We start from the raw sequence: 19,636 nt of genomic DNA, 5'->3' as shown, positions 1-19,636 counted from the left end.
CCCTACTCTGGTACTTGAATCCAGTAGTTAAGAGTTGTGAGGAATCTACAACAGATAACTAAAAAACCTGAGACTCTCATCAATTGTGTTAATTATATGGGGGCATGTTATATCCCTGTATTTTTTTTTAGGGAAGAAAAAAAGAAAAAATACGAAAAGACTTCTTTATTAACTACATTGTTTTCTTGTATCCTTGCTGCAAATCTTTGCAAATTTGGCCCACTGCAATAAATGCACTGTAATTTGAAATAGGACACAGATGAATGTAACTAAACTGAATCACTAAGTTCAGGCTGCTCTTTACTATCAGAATGTGCCTCTAAGGCACAGTGAAGGCAGTGGGATCAAACAGCTGAAGCCTTCTTTTCAAAAGATCATCATCTGAAGCACAGAAGAAAAACTATTTGCTGGCTGCTTTTATTGGTAACTCTATACAAGAAACAAATGTGATAAACTGGTAATGGATTCTAAAAAGCTGAGAAATAAAATTAATTAGTTGGAGGGCACAACAACACAATATCATTAAAAATAAAAAAGCAGAAACAGAAAGTAAAAGGAGGAAGGCAGGGAAGGAAAGCTCTTTGTAAAATCAGCAAGTAAGGCAGGGAACCTGTTCTTTGAAGACACAGGCAAGCCACAGCACGGGTTCACAGCGTGAAAGATATTTAATGACACAAACCAACAATTAAATCACAGCAACAAAGTGGGGACAGCCTCTGCAATGAAAGTAAGAATGCCATTACTATTGACCAGCTAACTTAATGATTTTATCTGGACACTGCCCTGATCTGCAGACAAGAGTTCTCAAGAACATCACAAATACAGCCAAGGCCAGGGACTGCTTCTGGGTGCAGGCTGAAGGCTGAGTGCAACTTTTAGGTTGGCTGGTCACCCTTACACTGTAGTGCAGGGACAGGTAAACACCACAGCGACTGAAAAATCCTCCAAGGACAGGTAAGTAGCTGACAATTCATCTGGGAAGGGAGGAACATGTGCTGGGTGAGCTTGAAGCAGGTCAACTTATGACGGTACTAAGACACATGAAAATATGCCAAAAATCTAGAGCCAAGTGTACTGCAAACCCTCAATTCAGAGGGTGCAAGAGTGCGATGAAAAGAAGATAAAATAAACATTCAAATTTACTTTTATTATTTAAATTGCCAGTAAAACACCTGTAACCAGCAATTCAAATCATGTTAAATGTTAAAATAAAATGTACTAGTCTTGTAATATAAATAATTATTGTAAAGAAGCTAATGAAGCTTCATAGGTCCATCAGAAACACAACTGAATTCAGGCAAGGACTAAGTCTGTTGCTAAGGTTATTCAGATGAATTTACTCCCTTTCTGAGGACTATAAAACACGGTTATTTATGCTGAGGTATTCTATTATTATTGAAATATAGGCTCTCTTTATAGCTTATTACTGCATAGAAATGTGATGTCTACAGGTATCTGACTAAAACAAGGCATTTTCAAAAGCCATAGATGCAATACAGGTTTTTAAAACCCATTTTAGTGAAGGTAGCTCCAAGAATTACTGCTGTTGAAACGGTTAAACAGGAAAAGCTCAAACCACTGCACATGTAGATAAAAAGTTTGAGTATTGTACTGCATCCGCTTAGAACACAATTCTGTATCCCCTCAAAAAGTCCTGCAATGTCTAACTGTAAGTTAGATGAATACAAGATATATTAAAATACTAAAGCCTTTATTTTTAACACATTACAGTATTTACTGTTCAAAATAATTAAGGCTGTGATACTTGACTTTGTTGCCAGAGTTTTAACTGAGTTTTACCTGAAGGTCTCTTAAATCTCTGTTTTACAAAAATTTATTCTAGTATTTGAAGGGAGGAGTTAGAACTTGGACATGTATAAAACTGTAAGATTTCTACCTTCCGCATTTGGTCCAGGTCCTAAATGGCAAAGATGCTTGAGTATAAAGAGCAAACAACAGAATTATAGTACATACTGCTTAGAACTGACTTTATCACAGTCTCTTGTTTGCAGTGATGGCTGGCATACTGACTCCTCAGCAAGTTCACTGATGACACAAAGCTGAGAGGAGCAGCCAATACCCCAGAGTGCTGTGCAGCCCTTCAGAAGAATCTCGATGGAGTGGAGGGATCGGCAGAGGAACTTTCTGAAATTCAACAAAGGGCAAATGCAGGGCCCTGCACCTGGGGAAGAATAGTTTTGGGTTCCTCAGAAAAAGGAAGACATGGAGCTCCTGGAGTGGGTCCAGCAGAGGACAACAAAGATGAGTGGAACACCTCACTCAGGCGAAGAGGCTGAGGGAGCTGTTTAGGCTGGCAAAAACTGAGAGGGGACCCCATCAATATCTCTTAAGTATCTGAAGGAAAAGTTGTCAAAAGGATGGAGCCAGGCTTTTCTAGGTGGTGCAGAACAATATCACAAGAGGCAAATGGCAGAAACTGATGCCCAGGAAGTTCCACCTGATTATGACAAAGGTCTTTACTGTGTGGGTGACTGAGCACTGAAACAAGTTCCCCAGACAGGCTGTGGAGTCTCCCTCACTGGAGATACTCAAGAACCATCTAGACACAATCTTGTCCCATGTGCTCTAGGACGACCCTGCTTGAGCAGGGAGGTTTGACAAAAAGACCAAGGTATGGACCTTTCCAATCTGACCCATCCTGTGATTTAGAAGTAAGATCAGGTATTAAAATTAGGTAAACCCCAGATTAGCAGTTACAACACAGAATGTACACTCCCCCCCCCCCCCCTCCTCCCCCACCAAACTACTGCAATATTAGAGCCAGAGCCATCTTCTTACTCTTCTATTTCTTGTTCACTGAGTTGACTTTCCCACTGGGAGAACACCTGACCATGACATTGTGCAAAGCTCCCAAGAAACATGTCACTGTACATAGCATGTCATTCCAGATTGCTTTAAAGTTCATTTGACATATTTCAAAACTCTTTAGAATATACATCTAACAGCTTGGCCTTTATGGGAAACCGGATTTTAATCCACCCTCTGTATTTCAGCAAAAAGTGAGGTAAAGAATGTGTTTAACAGTGAACTACCAGCATGCTAGAAGCAAAAACCCCTAACTCTGATAGAGTGTTATCAGTGTTCTACCTAGTCTTCTGGAAAGTAGATCAGGGAAGGCACAACCAGTGTAGGACTAAAAGAAAAGAAAAATAAAACAACAACCCCCTCAAAAACCACCCCAACCAGCAGCACATTGGCCCTTAAAGACCAGAAACAGTCTGGACATTCTTGGACGTGACAGCATTTCTGCAGCTAATCCAGTATACACCATCACTGGATACAGACATCTGTGCTTCTTCTCCAGAGGATGGGGTTTTGACTGCAGAAGGGGCTCAACAAAAGGGAAAAATATCCAAAGAATAGTAACAATGGTATCAGAACAGAAAGGGAGAAAAGAGAACTTAACTTTCAAATTCCTGAACAACAAACACTGAAGTTGAACAGTGACATTTTCTTGTAGATTCTACTCCACTACCATCAGACAGACTCCATGGAGAAGTTGTCAACTGGAAAATCTCCTCACAAAAGTAACGTAAGAGGAAAAGCTGGTGTTCAGAACTTGTATTAGCAAATTCCCTGAAGATGACCTGGCTAAAGTGTTCAGTGACAGCAAAGCACCATAATACCTGGCAGATGAGAACAGAAACCTGTCCTCCCATGCTGTTACAAAATGTATAAAGAAGATACTAGCCCAATACAGCACGAACATCAGGTGTCGGGTCATCCATGCCTTTCTCTGTTCACAAGAAACAACAATAAAAAAAACAGCTCTGTACAGAATTGTGTGTAGTCTTGAGTGTTAATTAGATCCTCAGAAAGGGATCAGAAACAACAACTCAGCACAAAAATAGATGGGATTTTGCCAAGAAGGTAACAGTGATGACTTATATTTAACTCTTCTCAAGAGCTGCAGAAATCACACTACTCATAGACACAAGTTCAGAACCACTTGGATGCTTACATAATCTAAGGCTTTAGTTAGCACATTAGCACGAGTGCTATGTCAATATACAAGCAGCACATTTTTGGAATAAGATCCTCTAAAATTATTGCTTAACCACTCCACTTACAAAGTGCTGATTTCTTTTTCAGACACCTAAGTATCTTTGACTTGGACCACAGATCTATTTTCTTGGGACATCTAATCTCAGAATTTGGATCAGCTTTAAAGTAAGTCCTATAAAATACCAGTGAATGGTTTACTCACCCTGAAAAGCAACAGCTTAGGACAATCACACAACTGTAACAAATGGCAGGGCTGAGACTGAAGACCCACTAGCCTGTGGAACAGACTTCTTGCACTTATATGATTTTCCTCACTCACTTTTCTCCATTCAGAAGAAATATCACATTTTGCTGGAAGAATATCAAATTTAGGACTGAAGATCAGTGATAAAGAAAAGCATATGCTTGGACTGTAGTTTGAGACTCGAACCTGCCATGTTCTGTGATCTTATCTAGGTAACAGAGAGGTAGAGTCTTGGCTAAGAGGTTTATCTCCAGACTGCTTCCTGACAAGAAAGAAGCAGGATTTCTGATACATTACTTAATCAGCACTTTATCCTATTTAACTCTCAAAACTGTACAATTCCTTCTACTCCTACTTCCTCCTTGACTGTCTAATGAAAACCTAATGCATTGAGAAGGTTTAAGAATGTGTCTTCTTGCAATAGCAAGAGAAGATAGATGCATGTATTTAGGGGCTGCATTTTTCTCCTACAGAACATTGTATCCTGTCCATTTTCACCAGATATGCTCCCATCCCAAAACTGTCAGCTTACCAGAGGCAAGATTCATTAATTAAAGTGCAGAATTAGGTTTCACTTCCAAATTCGATCACTTGCCTTATCCCATGACACTATGCAACTCCAAATGAATTAGTTTTTTGCTTCTTAAAATTAGGAAAAAATAACTGTTTTCCAAAGAACTTCAGAACTAGTTTTTGTAAAGTGTTTCTGAGCTCCTCACAGGATGAACACATTTATATTGCATAAAACAGAAACGGGAAGGTGACCTGATTATTATTCCTTTATGAACAAAGAAAAAGAAAATGAAATTGTTAGATGAAAATTGTGTTTAATTAGTGGTAGGTACCAAGCCACTCTTGAAATCAGTGCATCAGTGCTACTAAGCAACATACCAAATCTATGCAGATATCATTTATTCTATTTTGATTCCAATATAATTTGTTCCAACACATCCTTTGCTTAATCCCCAATCTATTTATCCAAAACACAATACAAGCTATACTTAGTTTTCTATTATTATTTAGAAGTAAAAAAACTTGTTCTTTAATATTTTGGCTTCAAGAAAAGACGGCTTGTGAATCCACTGTCAATCTCCATTAAGAACTTCTTTAGTTTCCAAAGTCCTATCAACACTTAAAGTCTTCCACAGATTAAGCCAAATCTATGGTTAAAGTTCAAAATACAAAAGATATGAATTATGTTTTTATAAAAATGTAAAAAGCTAGTCAAAATTACATGTTTAGATATTTAATCTCTGAATAATGGAGTATAGCAGCAGGGAACTTATAATATTATAACTATCAACAATAAATACAAGAAATTAATGCAAATATTTGCAATAGAAGGATTTTTGAGTACAATGAGAATAGAAAGAGACATTCTAATTTGTACAAAAACCATCCCAACTCTGTATACAATCTCTTCTATAAATACAACCAGATAAGATGAAATGCTTATTTGCAAATAATAGTTATTAAAAAGTGTGCTTTATTGAGTTTTTCATTCGTTCTCTTGGCAGGTGTAGTTTGCAGGAAGTCTGTAAAGACAAATTTCCATAATTAGATATTTTAATTTCTCCAGAAGTTATATTTTAAATACAAGTACAAGATGCAGAACATACTTGATTTCCACAGGAAGTGTTATTAAAACACTAAACACTGTAACAAATCCATTTGCAGTTACCAGGTGGGAACAATAAGGTAAATTGTTTAATAAACCAAGTTTACCTATAGCGGAGCATGAAATTGGCTGTGCATTGCTATTGCCTGTTGAAGTTTTTCCTCTTTGGCTCGTCTGCAGTGGCAGAGCTATGAAACAAGACACACGAGACTGAATTTTAAATGCAGATTTTTATAATTCATGCTGCACTTTTTTATAATGCATTAGCTATTTTACAGGCTCTCTTTAAAGAAAGAAAACCCGCCTGACTTACATCCCTTCCAAGCTTCAGGTTGAACAATGGTCTACATTGATATAACATTATTCTATCCAAAATTGCTTACAAAAGAGGCTTGTTTTTAATGTTACAAAATGCATTTATTGAGCATCTTTAAGGAAAGGTACCCTACTTGGTAAGTTACTTTTGTCACCGCATGAGCAAGAATGGTGGTTTTCGAACCTCAGTTACTTATTTGATGATACCATCAACAGAATTTGTTTTATAGGTTTAATAAATTAAATGTTAGGGTTGTTTAATGCAACATGTTAGTTTATGTCAACCTTCCAAATTTGAAATTTATAATGTGGCTATCTTCCCCTATTATCTATACAAGATATAGAAGAAATTGGCACAAAAATATCTGCAACAACACACAGAGTCTAATTAATGCAGGAGACCTTTGCACTCCCAAATTAAAAGTATGTGCCTTTGAAATGCAGATTATAGTTTAAATAGACTGAAGCCATTTAAGGATACTTTTTTCTTCCGTCAAAGCTCACTAAATCACTGTTCTGCATCACAGAACTGCTCAAAATCTTAAAAAAAGTCCTAAATTTATTCACTATGTGTTGTACATGTCTAGAAATACAACTATTTATATATTACATACCGTTCTCTTTTCCATGAAACTGCTAAGAAAGTCATCTATCTCTGTTTTGCCTTCCAAGAAGTCTTCTGCAATAGTGTCAGACTCCTCTTCAGCTTCATGAGCAGCTACTTTAAGTCTGGCCTGCAGAGCACTTGGACTGCAACTCTAAGAAAATAAAAAGTCCAATGTAATATTAACCTGTCCATTAAAGCATACATTTCCAAGAAGACAAATGACTATATAAATATGGAATTTGTGGATAGAGCACTTTTATTACATAAAAGCCTAAGTAACCAGAGGAAGTACCATCTCCAAGTTACAGCACAGGTTGCTAAACTAGAAAGAATTCAATGGAGAAAAGTGTTTAGGTCTTGATACACAGTCATTCACACAAGCGAATAAAATTTTTCAACTTTTACCCTACACTGTAGAAAGCATCCAGCTTGGAAATCTGACAAGTTCTCAAGTGCATAATTTTTGAATAGAACTAACATTTCAAGTGTTATCAATAAATAGGGTCTACTTTTGAAAATCAGTTAACCTGAGAAGTATAAAAAGGTAAAAATGCACTTACTGTTCAGCTTTTAAATACCCTTGAAATGATTGTGGAGAAGACAGGAAAGCAGAAGGCATTTACTCGGGAAGTAGATGGGCTGCTAATCTAAATCAGTACACTCATTTTTCTGTTGTTATAAACCTCAAACCTTACTTCTGTTTATTGCATACAATTTCATTATTTTTTCTCAAACATATCTAGGCAGTTAATCAGGACATGATTCACATCCAGTAGGAGTCTGTACAGAGCCAGAACTGCAAAATTAAGGTATTTATAGATTTTAGATGCTTGGCCTAACCTTCATCTACCCCGTGAAATATCTTTTATTTATGTACTTTAAAACCTTAATGTAATCAAAAATTTCCTGTTAAATTAATCTTGTACAAAATATGGAGAGTTTGCTCTAATAAAAGATGACTAAAATTCACTCACAGTACAAGTAAAATTACTTTTCTGGAAATTTGAAGGAAAGAGAGCAGGAGATACCATGCAGCACACAGCAAACATCAATACATGATATAGCATATATGGGAAAAAAGCAGAAAAATTCAGCTGCTACTCCTCAACTCTCAGGCTCCTATCCATCATTAAATTGAATCAACAAATCTAACTTAGAAAAAAGAAAAAGGAGTACAGCAGTGGGATATTATGTCTTATTCTTAAGTGGTTTCTTGCAAAAATAGGAGGTTTATCTATGTCAACTGCCTCTGCCCACTTTAAAGTCAAAGGAGGCAGTAGGAATCACAGTATTCTGATTTTCAAGTGAGGAAACAATGAACACATTTAGACCACCTATGAAATCATTTGGTTTGCCATCACAAAACTTTTTTACCTCGTTTTTATTATTTTGAATTTTGTTATTTTTGAGGGCATTCTGAAATTCAGGTACTAATTTATGCTCATTTGATAGACTGTTGCATTCTCAGGTGACGAGTCTTGCAAATGATTAAGATTTTAGTGCAGAAAGTGGTTTATTAGAATTACATCTTCTAATGAGTACCCTGGTAAACATACCAAGAAATTATTATTTTTCTCCAATTCTTTCTCAAGTAATAACTTTCTCCCCTATCTGCGCTGTAGAATGTGCAAGATTTGACAGCACATACAACGTATTGCCTGAAGTAAGCATTCCCAGTGAATTGCAGAATTCAAGATCCTGAAGTTATTGAGCACTTTCATCTGGTACAGTTTTACAAGCTCATTATGTTAAATGAGTACCATTAATTAAACAAGCCTTCTTTAAAAATTGTTCTATTTTTAAAACTGGTTTGGACCAGGACTGTACTAAACAGCTCTAGATGCGCATCCCTCTTTTCTTCCAACTTTGCTTCTCTTGTAGCAGTAAAAAACAAAAACCCAACCAAAAACCCCATTGTTTTGCTTTCAACTTTTTGGTACATCACCCCATTTTTTTCATACTTGATGAAGTACTTAATCTACTTCATATTTAATGAGAGTTTAACCAAAAATATTCTTAATGGTTAAAGATACAAATCAAAACTTCAGATTTACTGAAGTGTTCAAAGGATGACATATAGGAATTATACCTCACTAAGTTCATGCTGTCTTTGCATCTTTTTTTCAAAGGCTGCTTTCATTTGTGTGAGTTGCTCATACTGGAAGGAAGAAGAAAAAGAACATTATCACCTTGAAAAAAATCCAGATATTACCACTAATACTTCTGAAGATGATTTTACTATTCACTTACTTTATCCAACACCACCTGTCTTTTTGCCTCGAGACTAGGCTCCAGCAGCAAGTTTTTTTCTGGAAAATAAAACCACCATTACTACTTTTTTTAAAAAAAGGATTTAGTTCACAGAACACAGGCACACATGTTAACATTTTGAGAGCTTACTTGCCAGCTCTTCAATGCTTTTCACTAACTCATCTCTATCAGAAATGACTTGCTTCAGTTGTGGAAGAGTCACAAACTGTTCCAGTAACACCTCCTCTTGCTCATTCATACTGGTCAGCTGTGATATACTGTATTCAAACAGAAGGAAAGTACAATTAAATCTAACAGGAAACACCACACATAAAGTAATTAATTTCTACCAAAGTCTGAGGCATTTTTTGGGACTTTACAAATACATGACACTTGACCACAGGTAATTTCTTCCCTTTCTCCTGGATTGTGGAATCTCTTATATGCAGCAGTGATTTTAAAAAGCAACATGTTAAAAAGTACCTCCCATTTCAAGCCTTACTTTCCATAATGCTACTGTGGTGGGTTGACTGTGTCCAGCTATCAGATGCCCACTTAGCTGCTCTCTCAGTCCCCCTCAACAGGCTGTGGAGGAGAATCTCAGGGGTTGTGATAAAAAAAATGAGATCACTTACCAATTACGATCACACAAAAAAACACACTCAAAAAAATTTCACTGAATTTACTGTCAATTACAGTAAGAGTTGGATAGTGAGAAAGAAAGGCAAAAACTACAACATTTCGCTCCATTTTTCCTCAAGCTCAACTTCATTCCTTCATTTCCAACACTACCTCCCCCTGCTTCCTGCTCCTTGGGGCAAGGGGGAATTGCAAGTGTAACAGCCAGTCTTTAACAGTTCATGTCTGCTTCTCCTTCCTTCTCACACTTCACCACTCCTGCTCCACAGACTGCAATCAGTTCCTGGCAGGAGAGTCTATTCCAATCTGGGTAATACACGGCTGCAGTTTCCTTCAGGGTATATCAGCCTGCTCCAATATGGAATCCTTTCTGGACTGCAGTCTGGTAACTGCTGCAGCATAGTCCTCTCATGGCTACAGGGTACATTTTTAAAATACCTGTTCTACTGTGGTCTTTTCCAAAACTTCTGTAGGCTGCAGAAAATAACTGCTTTGGCACTTGGTGCACCTACTTCTCCCCCTTCTTCTCTGACCTTGGTGTTTGCAGGATTATCACACTTTCCTATTCCTCTCCTCAATCCTCACTGCCTCTGCTCTTTCTAAAATGCCTTTCAGAGGCAGTGCCTGCTTTACTTATGGACTCAGTTGTCCTGCAGTGGGTTTGCTACCAAACCAGCTGTGCCTGGCACATGGGCAGCTCCTGACCCTTTCTCACAAAGGCCACTCAAAGGCCCCCCAGCTACCAAAACCATGCCACCCATACAGAACAGAACTATTCAGAACAGCTGCAATACCACTGTCATTCAACTCAACTACCAACAAAAGAATCATGGAATTTTAAACCAGTCTTCTTGAAAGGACCAGGCTTGATTAGACTGTTTTGTTTAAACAAATTACACTTCCTGCCAAAACATCTTAACTTGCTGTTATGCAACAAGGATGCTGCTAGAACTTAAAAGGTAAGACAGCTAAATTAAACAGGGTTTTTGAAAGGTGTCAAAGGAAAAGAGAAAAAAAAAAACAGTTTAAAGAACAGAGTTTTGAATTGCTTAACTACAACACCACGAGAAAGATATGAGATCTGAAGAAGTTTATAGTGAACTTGTAACCTATTCTATCCCACCTAAGTGACCCTGGAAGCTGTCTCATTAGATTTGAACAAGCTGCTGGGAGTAATAACTGATACAGTTTGTTTGAATAATGACAAGGTGATGAAAATATTTGTGTATAAAGTATTGAGATGTAGCAATGATTTGCACTGGGACAGTTGGCACATTTACCACCTGGATTTGTCTAACCTAGCCTCCCCTGAACATGCTGAGCTGCTCACAAAACAGTTCACCATTTACCTTGCACTACAGTCCTTTGGAGTTTAAGAGAATGTTAACATTTGAACCAGCCTCCAGTTGTCCCATTTCCTCCTTCAAAAGTTATGTTTATTGCATTACTAGAAATTAAGTCCTTGGCAAGGCCTCAGAAAACAGCATAACACTGATAGTTAGAAAAAGTAAAAAAAAAATACTCTTTTTTCTGGTGCTGAATCAAGTATTGCTCCTGCCGACAAAACCCTAAAGAAGCAGCACATTTGAATACAAAGAAGGGTTATTTTCTGATTCCAATATTTTAGTATGTGGTAGTTCTCCTAATTATAATTTCTCCAAAACCCTTTCAGTGATGTGTACAGACTTCTGACAAAAATCTGATACAGGCCAGCAGTAACTGCCTTTTAATAACTATGGAAAGTTCAGCTACCTTCTGAAATTTTACCTTAGTTCTGAGAGTTCTGGAAAGGTATCAGGAACATCAGGCATCTTGTATGTAAATCCATTCTGGCCAACCTGAATCAAAGTTTAGAAATGCTTAGTAGGTCTTTGAAGCGCAATTTCTTGATATCTAACCTGATTAATCGAAAACTGAAGATGAATATTTTCCGGCAACAAGAAAAGCAGGAAGAGCAGTAAGAAGCAGTAGAACTCATCTCTGAACAGAAAACAACTCAACCAGTGCAACAAAATGCTTGAAGATGTTTGTGGTAGCATGTAATAAAAGATGATTCAGTTTTGAAGGAAAATAATTGTTTTGCCACGTCCTTCATTTGAAAACAGTTGGATGTTGGATGACTGAGGAAATACACAGGAAAAGTAAAACTGAGGGAAGTGAGAACAGAGAAGGAGATTGACATTTTGATCTCCTTCATGTGGTTTTTAAAGCTTTAATCCCTCAGAAAAGAAATGCTTTAGACAAGGAAAAAACAACTGTCTCCACAGAATGTAGAAAACTTAAAATTCTACAAAGCCAGAAAAGTGCCTTCCAAGCCTAAAAAACCTTTTATTTTTATAAACATGATTTGATTAAAGACTAAACATTTAGAAAAAAGTTTTATTAAAACTAAAATTCCTTCCAGAGTTCATCAGCAATAGGGAGTTTGACTATAAAAATACAAGATAAAACTCTACATATAAAGTCTTGAGATTGCACATTGCCCTCACCTAATAGGTTCTGAGCAGGAAAGAAAGAAAAAAACATTTTCTGTGGTTGGAAATACAGCTACAGCTGCATTATGGGGGAGTGCAGCTCCAACACAAAACCCCCTATTAATCAAAGATCTTTAGCATAACACTAGTTTCATTGAAACTCAGACAAACTTGTTGCTCTGATTTTAAGTTCTAAAAAAATTCTTCATCAAAGCCAGAATGACTGTTTTGTTTCCCTAGCATCAACAAAACAATGAAGTGCACTCACTCAAGGGCTTCCTTGAGATTTACAGCAATGCCTTGTGTGCCCTTAGGGGAACTTAGAGCCGGTGTCTGACAACTTAAGCAGCAAAACTCAGCACACAGACCTGAAGCACCGCTTCTGCTGTGGGAACAGGCAGTGGCAGATCAGCAATCAAGCCATAGGAAGGAGCAGCAGGCTTGTCTGTAGTGTAGCTTGAAGAAACTGATTCAGAAACGGGCATGGCTGCCATTGTTCTGTTTGTTTCTTGAGGTGGATATGGAGGGAGAAATGGAAACCCCTGAGGAGCAAAAGGAGGCATTCCAGCTGGTTTGTTGAAAAGGCTAAAAACAAACAAAACCACAACCATGAGCAACCAACTGCTTAAAGCACATTTGTTATCATTTGAATTATAACTACCAGACCACACGTAAGATATAAGAATGACTTTTCATTCGTGTGGCCATGAACTTTGCATTTTCTGTTCTCAGTTACTTTCAATGTAGTAAGTCTGTCTAATACTGCAATATAGTATAGAGCTCTATTAACCTGCAGTTTTGTAGAACAGCCACATATACATTTACACTCTTAATTACGATAAAACTACTTCTCAAAAATTTATGACAGCGTAATTTTAAATTGTTTCCACATGAGAAGCTGTGAGAAAAGCATCTGTGGCATCCATTACTTCTTATTTATGGTATAGCATTTACTAGCTTGGGCAACACACACAAAATTACTTCTAAATTACATGAATGATTTTTTTTAAAATTCACAACTGCAGCACATCTAAACTTAGTATTACTGTCACCCAAGAGAACCACAGTTGTACTGATACAATTTGAACTTAATACAACTCTTTAAACCACACAATTTCTGCTGCACATGGTGCAACAGCAGCTGCCCTAAGCCTGGGACATTATGAACAGAATATGAAAAAACACAACTGCTCAGGTCATGAGCTACAGCAAATTCCAGATTTCATCTGATAGTGTAAAAATGTCTTTTTCAAGAAAACAGATATAAAGCTACATCAGGCCTGTTGATACAGTAACTCCAATGAAATCTAGTGTCTCTTCTCATAACAATCAGGACATCAAGCATGCACATGAAATTGTGCAAGGACAGGAAATCTAACTCTTCCAATATATCCATTACTTTACTCCTGTCCCTGCCCTCCTTATAATTGCTTTAGTCTCTTTTTAAAAAATTAATAGACATAGGTCCATTTGTTATGTTTAGATAACTTACTATGGAAATGATGTTGAGCTAGGAGCCAGAACCGGAGGATTCTTCCAAAACTCATCCAGTAAACTCTGAATAATTTTTCCAAGATCTGAATGCATTGTAAACTGGGAAAACACAAAACAAAACACAATCAAGAAGATAAATGATGTCTAGAATCCAAGAATTTCAAAATTATTGAAGTGTTCAAGTGCTGAACTTGATTGTTTATTACACCCATGTGACAATGCTGAAAAGCTATTTCAGACACACCAGCTAATCCAAACCATGTACATACAAGCACCAAATAAAGTGATAAAGCCACCCAGAACTGAACAGAAACTAAAAGTCTTTTGTATATTCCATTATCAGTGCAGAGTCAATGAAGTACCACACTTCTGTTGAACAACCAAAAAATCCCACTTTAGTTACCAAGTTACATTTGTACAAACAACAGGAAGAGAAAAAAATTTAAAATATCCGAGGACAAAGGAATTAACTGCATTCTGAAAGGAGTCAAAACCTCCATTCACTCCGAAAAAATAACACATTCTTGTTGACAAAAGAACAGCATAATAAAATCCTGAATATTCAAGCTAAAACCTCGACGCCATTCTAATAGGATTAGGCTCGAAAGAACTATGTTACAAAACCATCTTAAAGCATCCCTCTCCTTTATTTGGAATGCACTGGAATGTAGTTGGAAGAACTGTGCAATTAATAATAACCAAAAAAAAGTGATAGTAATTTTCTAAGCCTTTGTAACTTAAAACAGTTTTAGATATATGGAATACTCAAATCAGTAATGGTATCAGTAAAAGTATAACTAGAAGGATGTGGAATACTTCTGAATTTCTGCCTTCATGTCCCCAAAATACAGTTTGAAAGAGATTAGAATCTATACTAATCTTTTTTACCAGGAGTATTAACAATAATCTAGTATGACATGTATTAAAACTGGTATTAACAAAAGATCTGTGTGAAGCCACAAATTATACGTACATTACTTATTAACGGACCGGTCACATATACTCCCTGCTTGTCCATTAAATGATGTCTCACAGGTGGGAAAACACTGATGACTGGTTTTTCCTGAGGAAACTGAGGTGGAAGCAAACTGCAAATACAAGAATAATTATTACTACAGTGTCATTCCATGATAAAGTTTGCATTAGAAGGCTTCTTATGCAAAGAAAAAGTACTATTAATTACATAAACTCACTTTTCCATGAGAACAGTTATGGAGAAATTTACAATGAATGAAGCACACAAAATGATTATTCAGTTACAAAATTAGTCCAACAGATTGGAACATCAGAATTCCAGAAAACCGAAGAGAGCATTTACTGGGCAAAATTTTAGTATAACAAAGGAGCAATGATCACAGAATATTCTGAACTGGAAGGGACCTACAAGGATCACTGAGTCCAGCTCTTATATTCATGGCCCATACAGGCACCAAACCCATGGCCTTGGTGTTATTAGCACATGCTCTGACCAAATGATGGACAACAAAGAAGCTGTAGCATAACAACATTTTTGAATACAAGTGTTATTACTACAAATACAATGCCATGCAATCTGTAAGAATATCAGGCCAACTCTGCAGGCCAAAGTAAAACTTGTGAACCGTATACTAACAATATTTGTCAGAGCAAAAGCATCCCCCCCAAGTAAATTCACAGGAAATGTTACAATAAATCACTTAAGTTATGATCCAGAAGCTTCACCAGGGTAAGAGTCTGGAGTTACAGCAGACTAGTAAATTACCAGTCAAGTTTATTGTCAGTGATAGGGATCAAAGCTATCAGAAACCCTCAAGCATTTCCCCCTAATTACCTTCAACTAAAATCACAGAGTCATCTTAGGAACTGAGAATAGCAAAATATGATTTTGCGCTCAGCTGAACATCTGTATCTTGTACAGAGCCACTTCACTCCAATCACTATAATCACTAATACAAATCCAGGTTATGGCTCTTGAAATTAATTATGAGCTGGAATTCTATTGTTCTTATATTCTACTACCATGTCTTTTTTTTTTTTTTTTAAGCAATTTAAATTTTCAAGATGTGCACAGACCGCTGACTCTACTTACATGTTAATATTAATTGTCAAGTTGTTTACAGTGAATGGCAGTCGATATTCCACATCTTTCTGTATTTCTGCAATGCTGTCAAAGAAGAAATTGTTAGCATCCATTTCATGGTCATTGTAACAGCTAAAAGTCTGAAAGAAACAAGTATGACCTCAGACATTTGTATTCAGTTGAAAAGCCCTGTAAGAACAAAATTGCAAATGCTGGAATGAGTTAATAGTCTTCAGCATTCTACATTGAATATTAAGATTAAAGCAAAAAAAAAAGTTTAACATTTAAACCTCATACATCCTCACAAGCAAAGGAACTATAGTAGGAGAAATCACATTGCGCACTCTTCTGACAACAATCTGAACTTATCTTTCTCCCCTGACTTAATTTAAGACAACACATCAGTGTTTTTTTAATATACTGAATTTTATCTGATTAAACATTTACTTTGCCAAGGCATTATATCAGATTCACAACTAAGTATTGCTCTGCAACACTGCCTTTAGATCAATATGTAGAACATTTACTAGACTAGGCATTCTTCCTTAGTAGATTAGCCTAATAGTTAACAGTAGTTTTTATTATGTGCATCAAGCTCAATGCACTTGCACAAGTACTTTCAAGAACTATCTGGAGAAGAGCTACTTTCAGCAATGACAGTGACATTTAAGATCCAGGCCCTCCTGAAAGCACTGATGCTCCTTACAAAATCTGGTAAGGCCGAATCCAAATTTGTTTTTCCTGGAACAGGCAAATTACAGAGGGAAAAAATCTTGACATGAGCTACATTAATAGGAAGCTGACTTCAATACTCAAAGCATTTTACAATTTCTATGCACAGCAAGACTGTTTTAAAAGAGAGCATCCGAGAGAATGTGGAGGAGGTGGAGACAAAGTCTTAGCTTGGAAGTAGAATTTCTAGACAGTAAGAACATATCTAAGCCGAGAGTAAAAGACAGAAGGGCAGAAAATAAGTTTCATCTTATAATGAACCAACACAAACTGTAAATGCAGACTGATTGCTCTTCCATGTATTTTTTCTGCTTGCACATGGTTAATAATACTCTCCTCTGTCACCTAAGGCTTCCCTATACAGAGGAGAGAACACAGCTCCACTGGCAAATAATGGCAGATGGGTGTTCCCAGAAAACATCTTTTGATCCAGCTTCAGAAATGGTCCTCCATCCACTGCCAGGCACACTCCATACAAGCCCTTTCTCAAGAAGCCCAAAACATATTACCTGCAAATGTGTTTTAAGAGTAGTTTGCCAGTGTTTTGTGTCCTTCCAAAGCACTACTGAGGCATACAATTTAAGACTTCAAGACCAAGTCTTCAGGAGTTTGGGCAACAAATAAGACACTAACTCAGCTATGAATCTTGCTTTCTGCAATCCTATCTTATTTCTCTCATAGACAACTCAGTATTTGCTCTTTCCCTGTGAAATCACATGCTGCTTGAAGAAAATACCAAATATCTTCAGCACATGAGAATTCAAATCAAGGGTTCTACTGCGTTACACCACACATCACTATCTGCACCTTCTCATTCTTAACTGAAGGATTCTCCCCGGAACCTCTCATGCACATTCCTGTCCTGTAATTATCTGTCACACTCTTCATTAGCCTGCTACAAACTCCTTCGGAGAAGGGCATATAATTATGCTCCACTCATGGGCACAAGCTCTGGAAACTGGGGAGGAAGATGAAGACAGGGAGTGAGGAACAAGAAAGCCAGATTCTCATTGAATTGTTCACATGGTTATAACCCTGCTTAGGAAAAACCTTGAACTAATAACCTTAGTTGCCCCTTCCCTAAGTGGGAATGAGTACACTGGAAAAATTATACATTCTTAACTTTGTCTAGAACAGCAAATGTAAGAAAACTCTTTTTAAATGCAAAGGTTTTATTTCAAGCTTCTAACCTATGAGGGACTGTGTAAAGGAAAGCTAGCTGCTTTTCTGAAATAAAGGTCACACATACCTGAGTTTTTATGACCTAAGACAACACAAACCAAACTTGAATTAGTTAACTACACCTTACCAAGAATTTTGAGCATTTTGGTGAAGAGCAACAATGATACTCATAAATGAACGGTATTTGGGCAGCTACCCCTCACCTCAATTCTTGGATACAGCATCCATTCCCTCTCTGCCTGTGCTTGAGCTGGTGCCTTCACAAACAGTAGCAAACCATTTCAGCAGGCTGACTGACAAAAACTGATCCCCTTTTTGGAGACTTAATTCGGGATGAACCTATCTCACTGCTAGATAAAAAAAAAAAGCGGGTATAAACAAAAGGCCAAGTAAGGCCAGCCAAACAAAAACTTTTAAGTTAACTAAGCTCCTATACGCCCACAGGAACCTTGGCTCTGAACAGACTTAAATTTATGCAAGCAACAATAAGAATACCATCATACATGTTTCCTGACTGTGTATAATTCAAAATGCTAGGAATGCAAACTATCTGCAGTTACTAAACTTGGAAATGCATTTAATATCTCTTCCACTCTTAGTGTCAGTCTGATGTGACAGGAAACATCCTCCGTCCTTTTCCGGAGTTATTTTGGAGGCAGCTACCTTTCCAGTTCTACAGAAATCCTAGGAAGCTGTGTATCAGTAGAATGCTTACTTCACTGTAACTGTAACTTCAAATGTATGAAATGTGGATCTCCTTTTAAAATGTTAAGAGTTTTAAAAGACTAGGCAAAACAGGGCAGCATACTGCCAAGACAGAGTACCTCAGGATAAAGCAGAACATTTTTGCTTTAAAAACTGTGGATGTTGAACAGGAATAAACACGACTAGCCTCTTCTGATCATCTAAACAAAGCTAGTTTCTAAGAAGCAGACAGTTTTTAGCAAGTAGCACCTAACACTAGGAAAACTAGTTTGTAAAGCCAGTAGGGCTGCCAGGCTACTATGCCACTGCTGGCAGGCCACTGAGACACACAAGTCCTCGGTGCTCTGTTTTAGTCTCAACTTTAATAAACTACGCTATTACAAGCCGCTTCCAGAGAAGTTTTATCCCAAGAGCTAGTCGCATCTCTTTGAAGACATTCCAACCCACTAGCAGGCTTTCCTGCCACGACAGGCAGGCCAGCGACAGGCCGACCTACGCCCGATCACCCGGCCAGGCCACACCGGCGCCAGCGGGGACGCGTCCCGACAGTCAGTTTGACTTTCAGTTTCCAAATTCTTCCTGCCAGCCCACCGGAGCCCCACATCCCCCTGCCCCCCGCACTCCGGCCCGGCGGGACCCCTCGGCCTCGGGACAGCGCGGGGTTGGGCCGGCCCGGGCCGCAGCGCCGCCGGCTCGGGGCCCTGTTTACCCACACGGCCGGAGGACCCAGCCGGGCCGGGCCGCACGGTCCCGGTGTGCGCGCGCAGGGACGCACGACACGCTACGGTCACGCTACGGACACGGCGCGGCCCGACCGCGGCCCCGGGACGGCAGACCCAGCGCGGCCCTCCCGCGGCCGCCCCCGCGCCCCCCGCGGGCACTCACGAGGCGTGCGCGGCGCGCAGGGACTCGACCTGGCGCTGGCGCTGCTGCTGGAGGCCGGTGCGCGCGGGCGGCGCGGCGGAGGCGGGGGCGGCGCCGCCCTTGGCCAGCGGGAACAGCCAGTTCATGGCGCGCGCGGCGGCACCGGAGGGGCGCGAGGGCTCCCGCGGCACCGCGCGCACCCGACCGAGCGCCCGCGCGCGCCTGCGCGCGACCGCGGCCCCGCCGCCCCTGCCCCGCCCCGGAGCCGCCGCCGGCCCGGCCGCGTCAGCGCCGCGCGACCGCCGCCCCAGCGGCCCCAGGGGCGGGGCGGGAGGGGGAGAGAGGCGGCGCGGCCGGCCATTGGCCAGAGGGGAGCGGGGGAAAGGCCGCGGCGCGCGGCGATGATGTAATGGCTTTGTGCGCGCGG

General features: G+C 39.0%; 1 protein-coding gene and 1 long non-coding RNA gene across 4 annotated transcripts; one reads left to right on the top strand and one right to left on the bottom strand.

Annotated features, from left to right (window-relative positions):
* The first annotated feature begins 1,651 nt into the window (after positions 1–1,651).
* LOC310923700 lies at positions 1,652–8,121 on the top strand. Its single transcript, XR_014592679.1, has 3 exons — positions 1,652–2,632; positions 4,114–4,191; positions 7,554–8,121. It is a non-coding gene; the product is annotated as an uncharacterized lncRNA (long non-coding RNA).
* LOC310923699 (vacuolar protein sorting-associated protein 37A-like) lies at positions 5,166–19,363 on the bottom strand. 3 transcript variants are annotated; one of them, XM_083885626.1, is made up of 12 exons: positions 19,231–19,363; positions 15,736–15,810; positions 14,641–14,755; positions 13,666–13,766; positions 12,542–12,758; positions 11,467–11,537; positions 9,211–9,338; positions 9,061–9,119; positions 8,900–8,968; positions 6,818–6,961; positions 5,996–6,076; positions 5,166–5,805 (listed from the first exon to the last, which is right to left on the bottom strand). In XM_083885626.1, exons 1-11 carry the CDS (start codon positions 19,353–19,355, stop codon positions 5,996–5,998), a joined length of 1,185 nt encoding a protein of 394 aa, XP_083741752.1. In that variant the 5' UTR covers positions 19,356–19,363; the 3' UTR covers positions 5,166–5,805. The 3 variants fall into 3 exon arrangements, with proteins under 3 accessions (XP_083741752.1, XP_083741754.1, XP_083741753.1); XM_083885628.1 differs by lacking the exon at positions 19,231–19,363 and adding an exon at positions 18,867–18,885; XM_083885627.1 differs by lacking the exon at positions 19,231–19,363 and adding an exon at positions 17,844–17,959.
* Positions 19,364–19,636: the final 273 nt, after the last annotated feature.

This window comes from Zosterops lateralis, assembly GCF_965231275.1.
Source record: "Zosterops lateralis genome assembly, contig: HAP1_HAP1_SCAFFOLD_213, whole genome shotgun sequence".
Taxonomy (NCBI): Eukaryota; Metazoa; Chordata; class Aves; order Passeriformes; family Zosteropidae; genus Zosterops; species Zosterops lateralis.
This window is presented reverse-complemented; position numbering and strand designations above follow the sequence as displayed.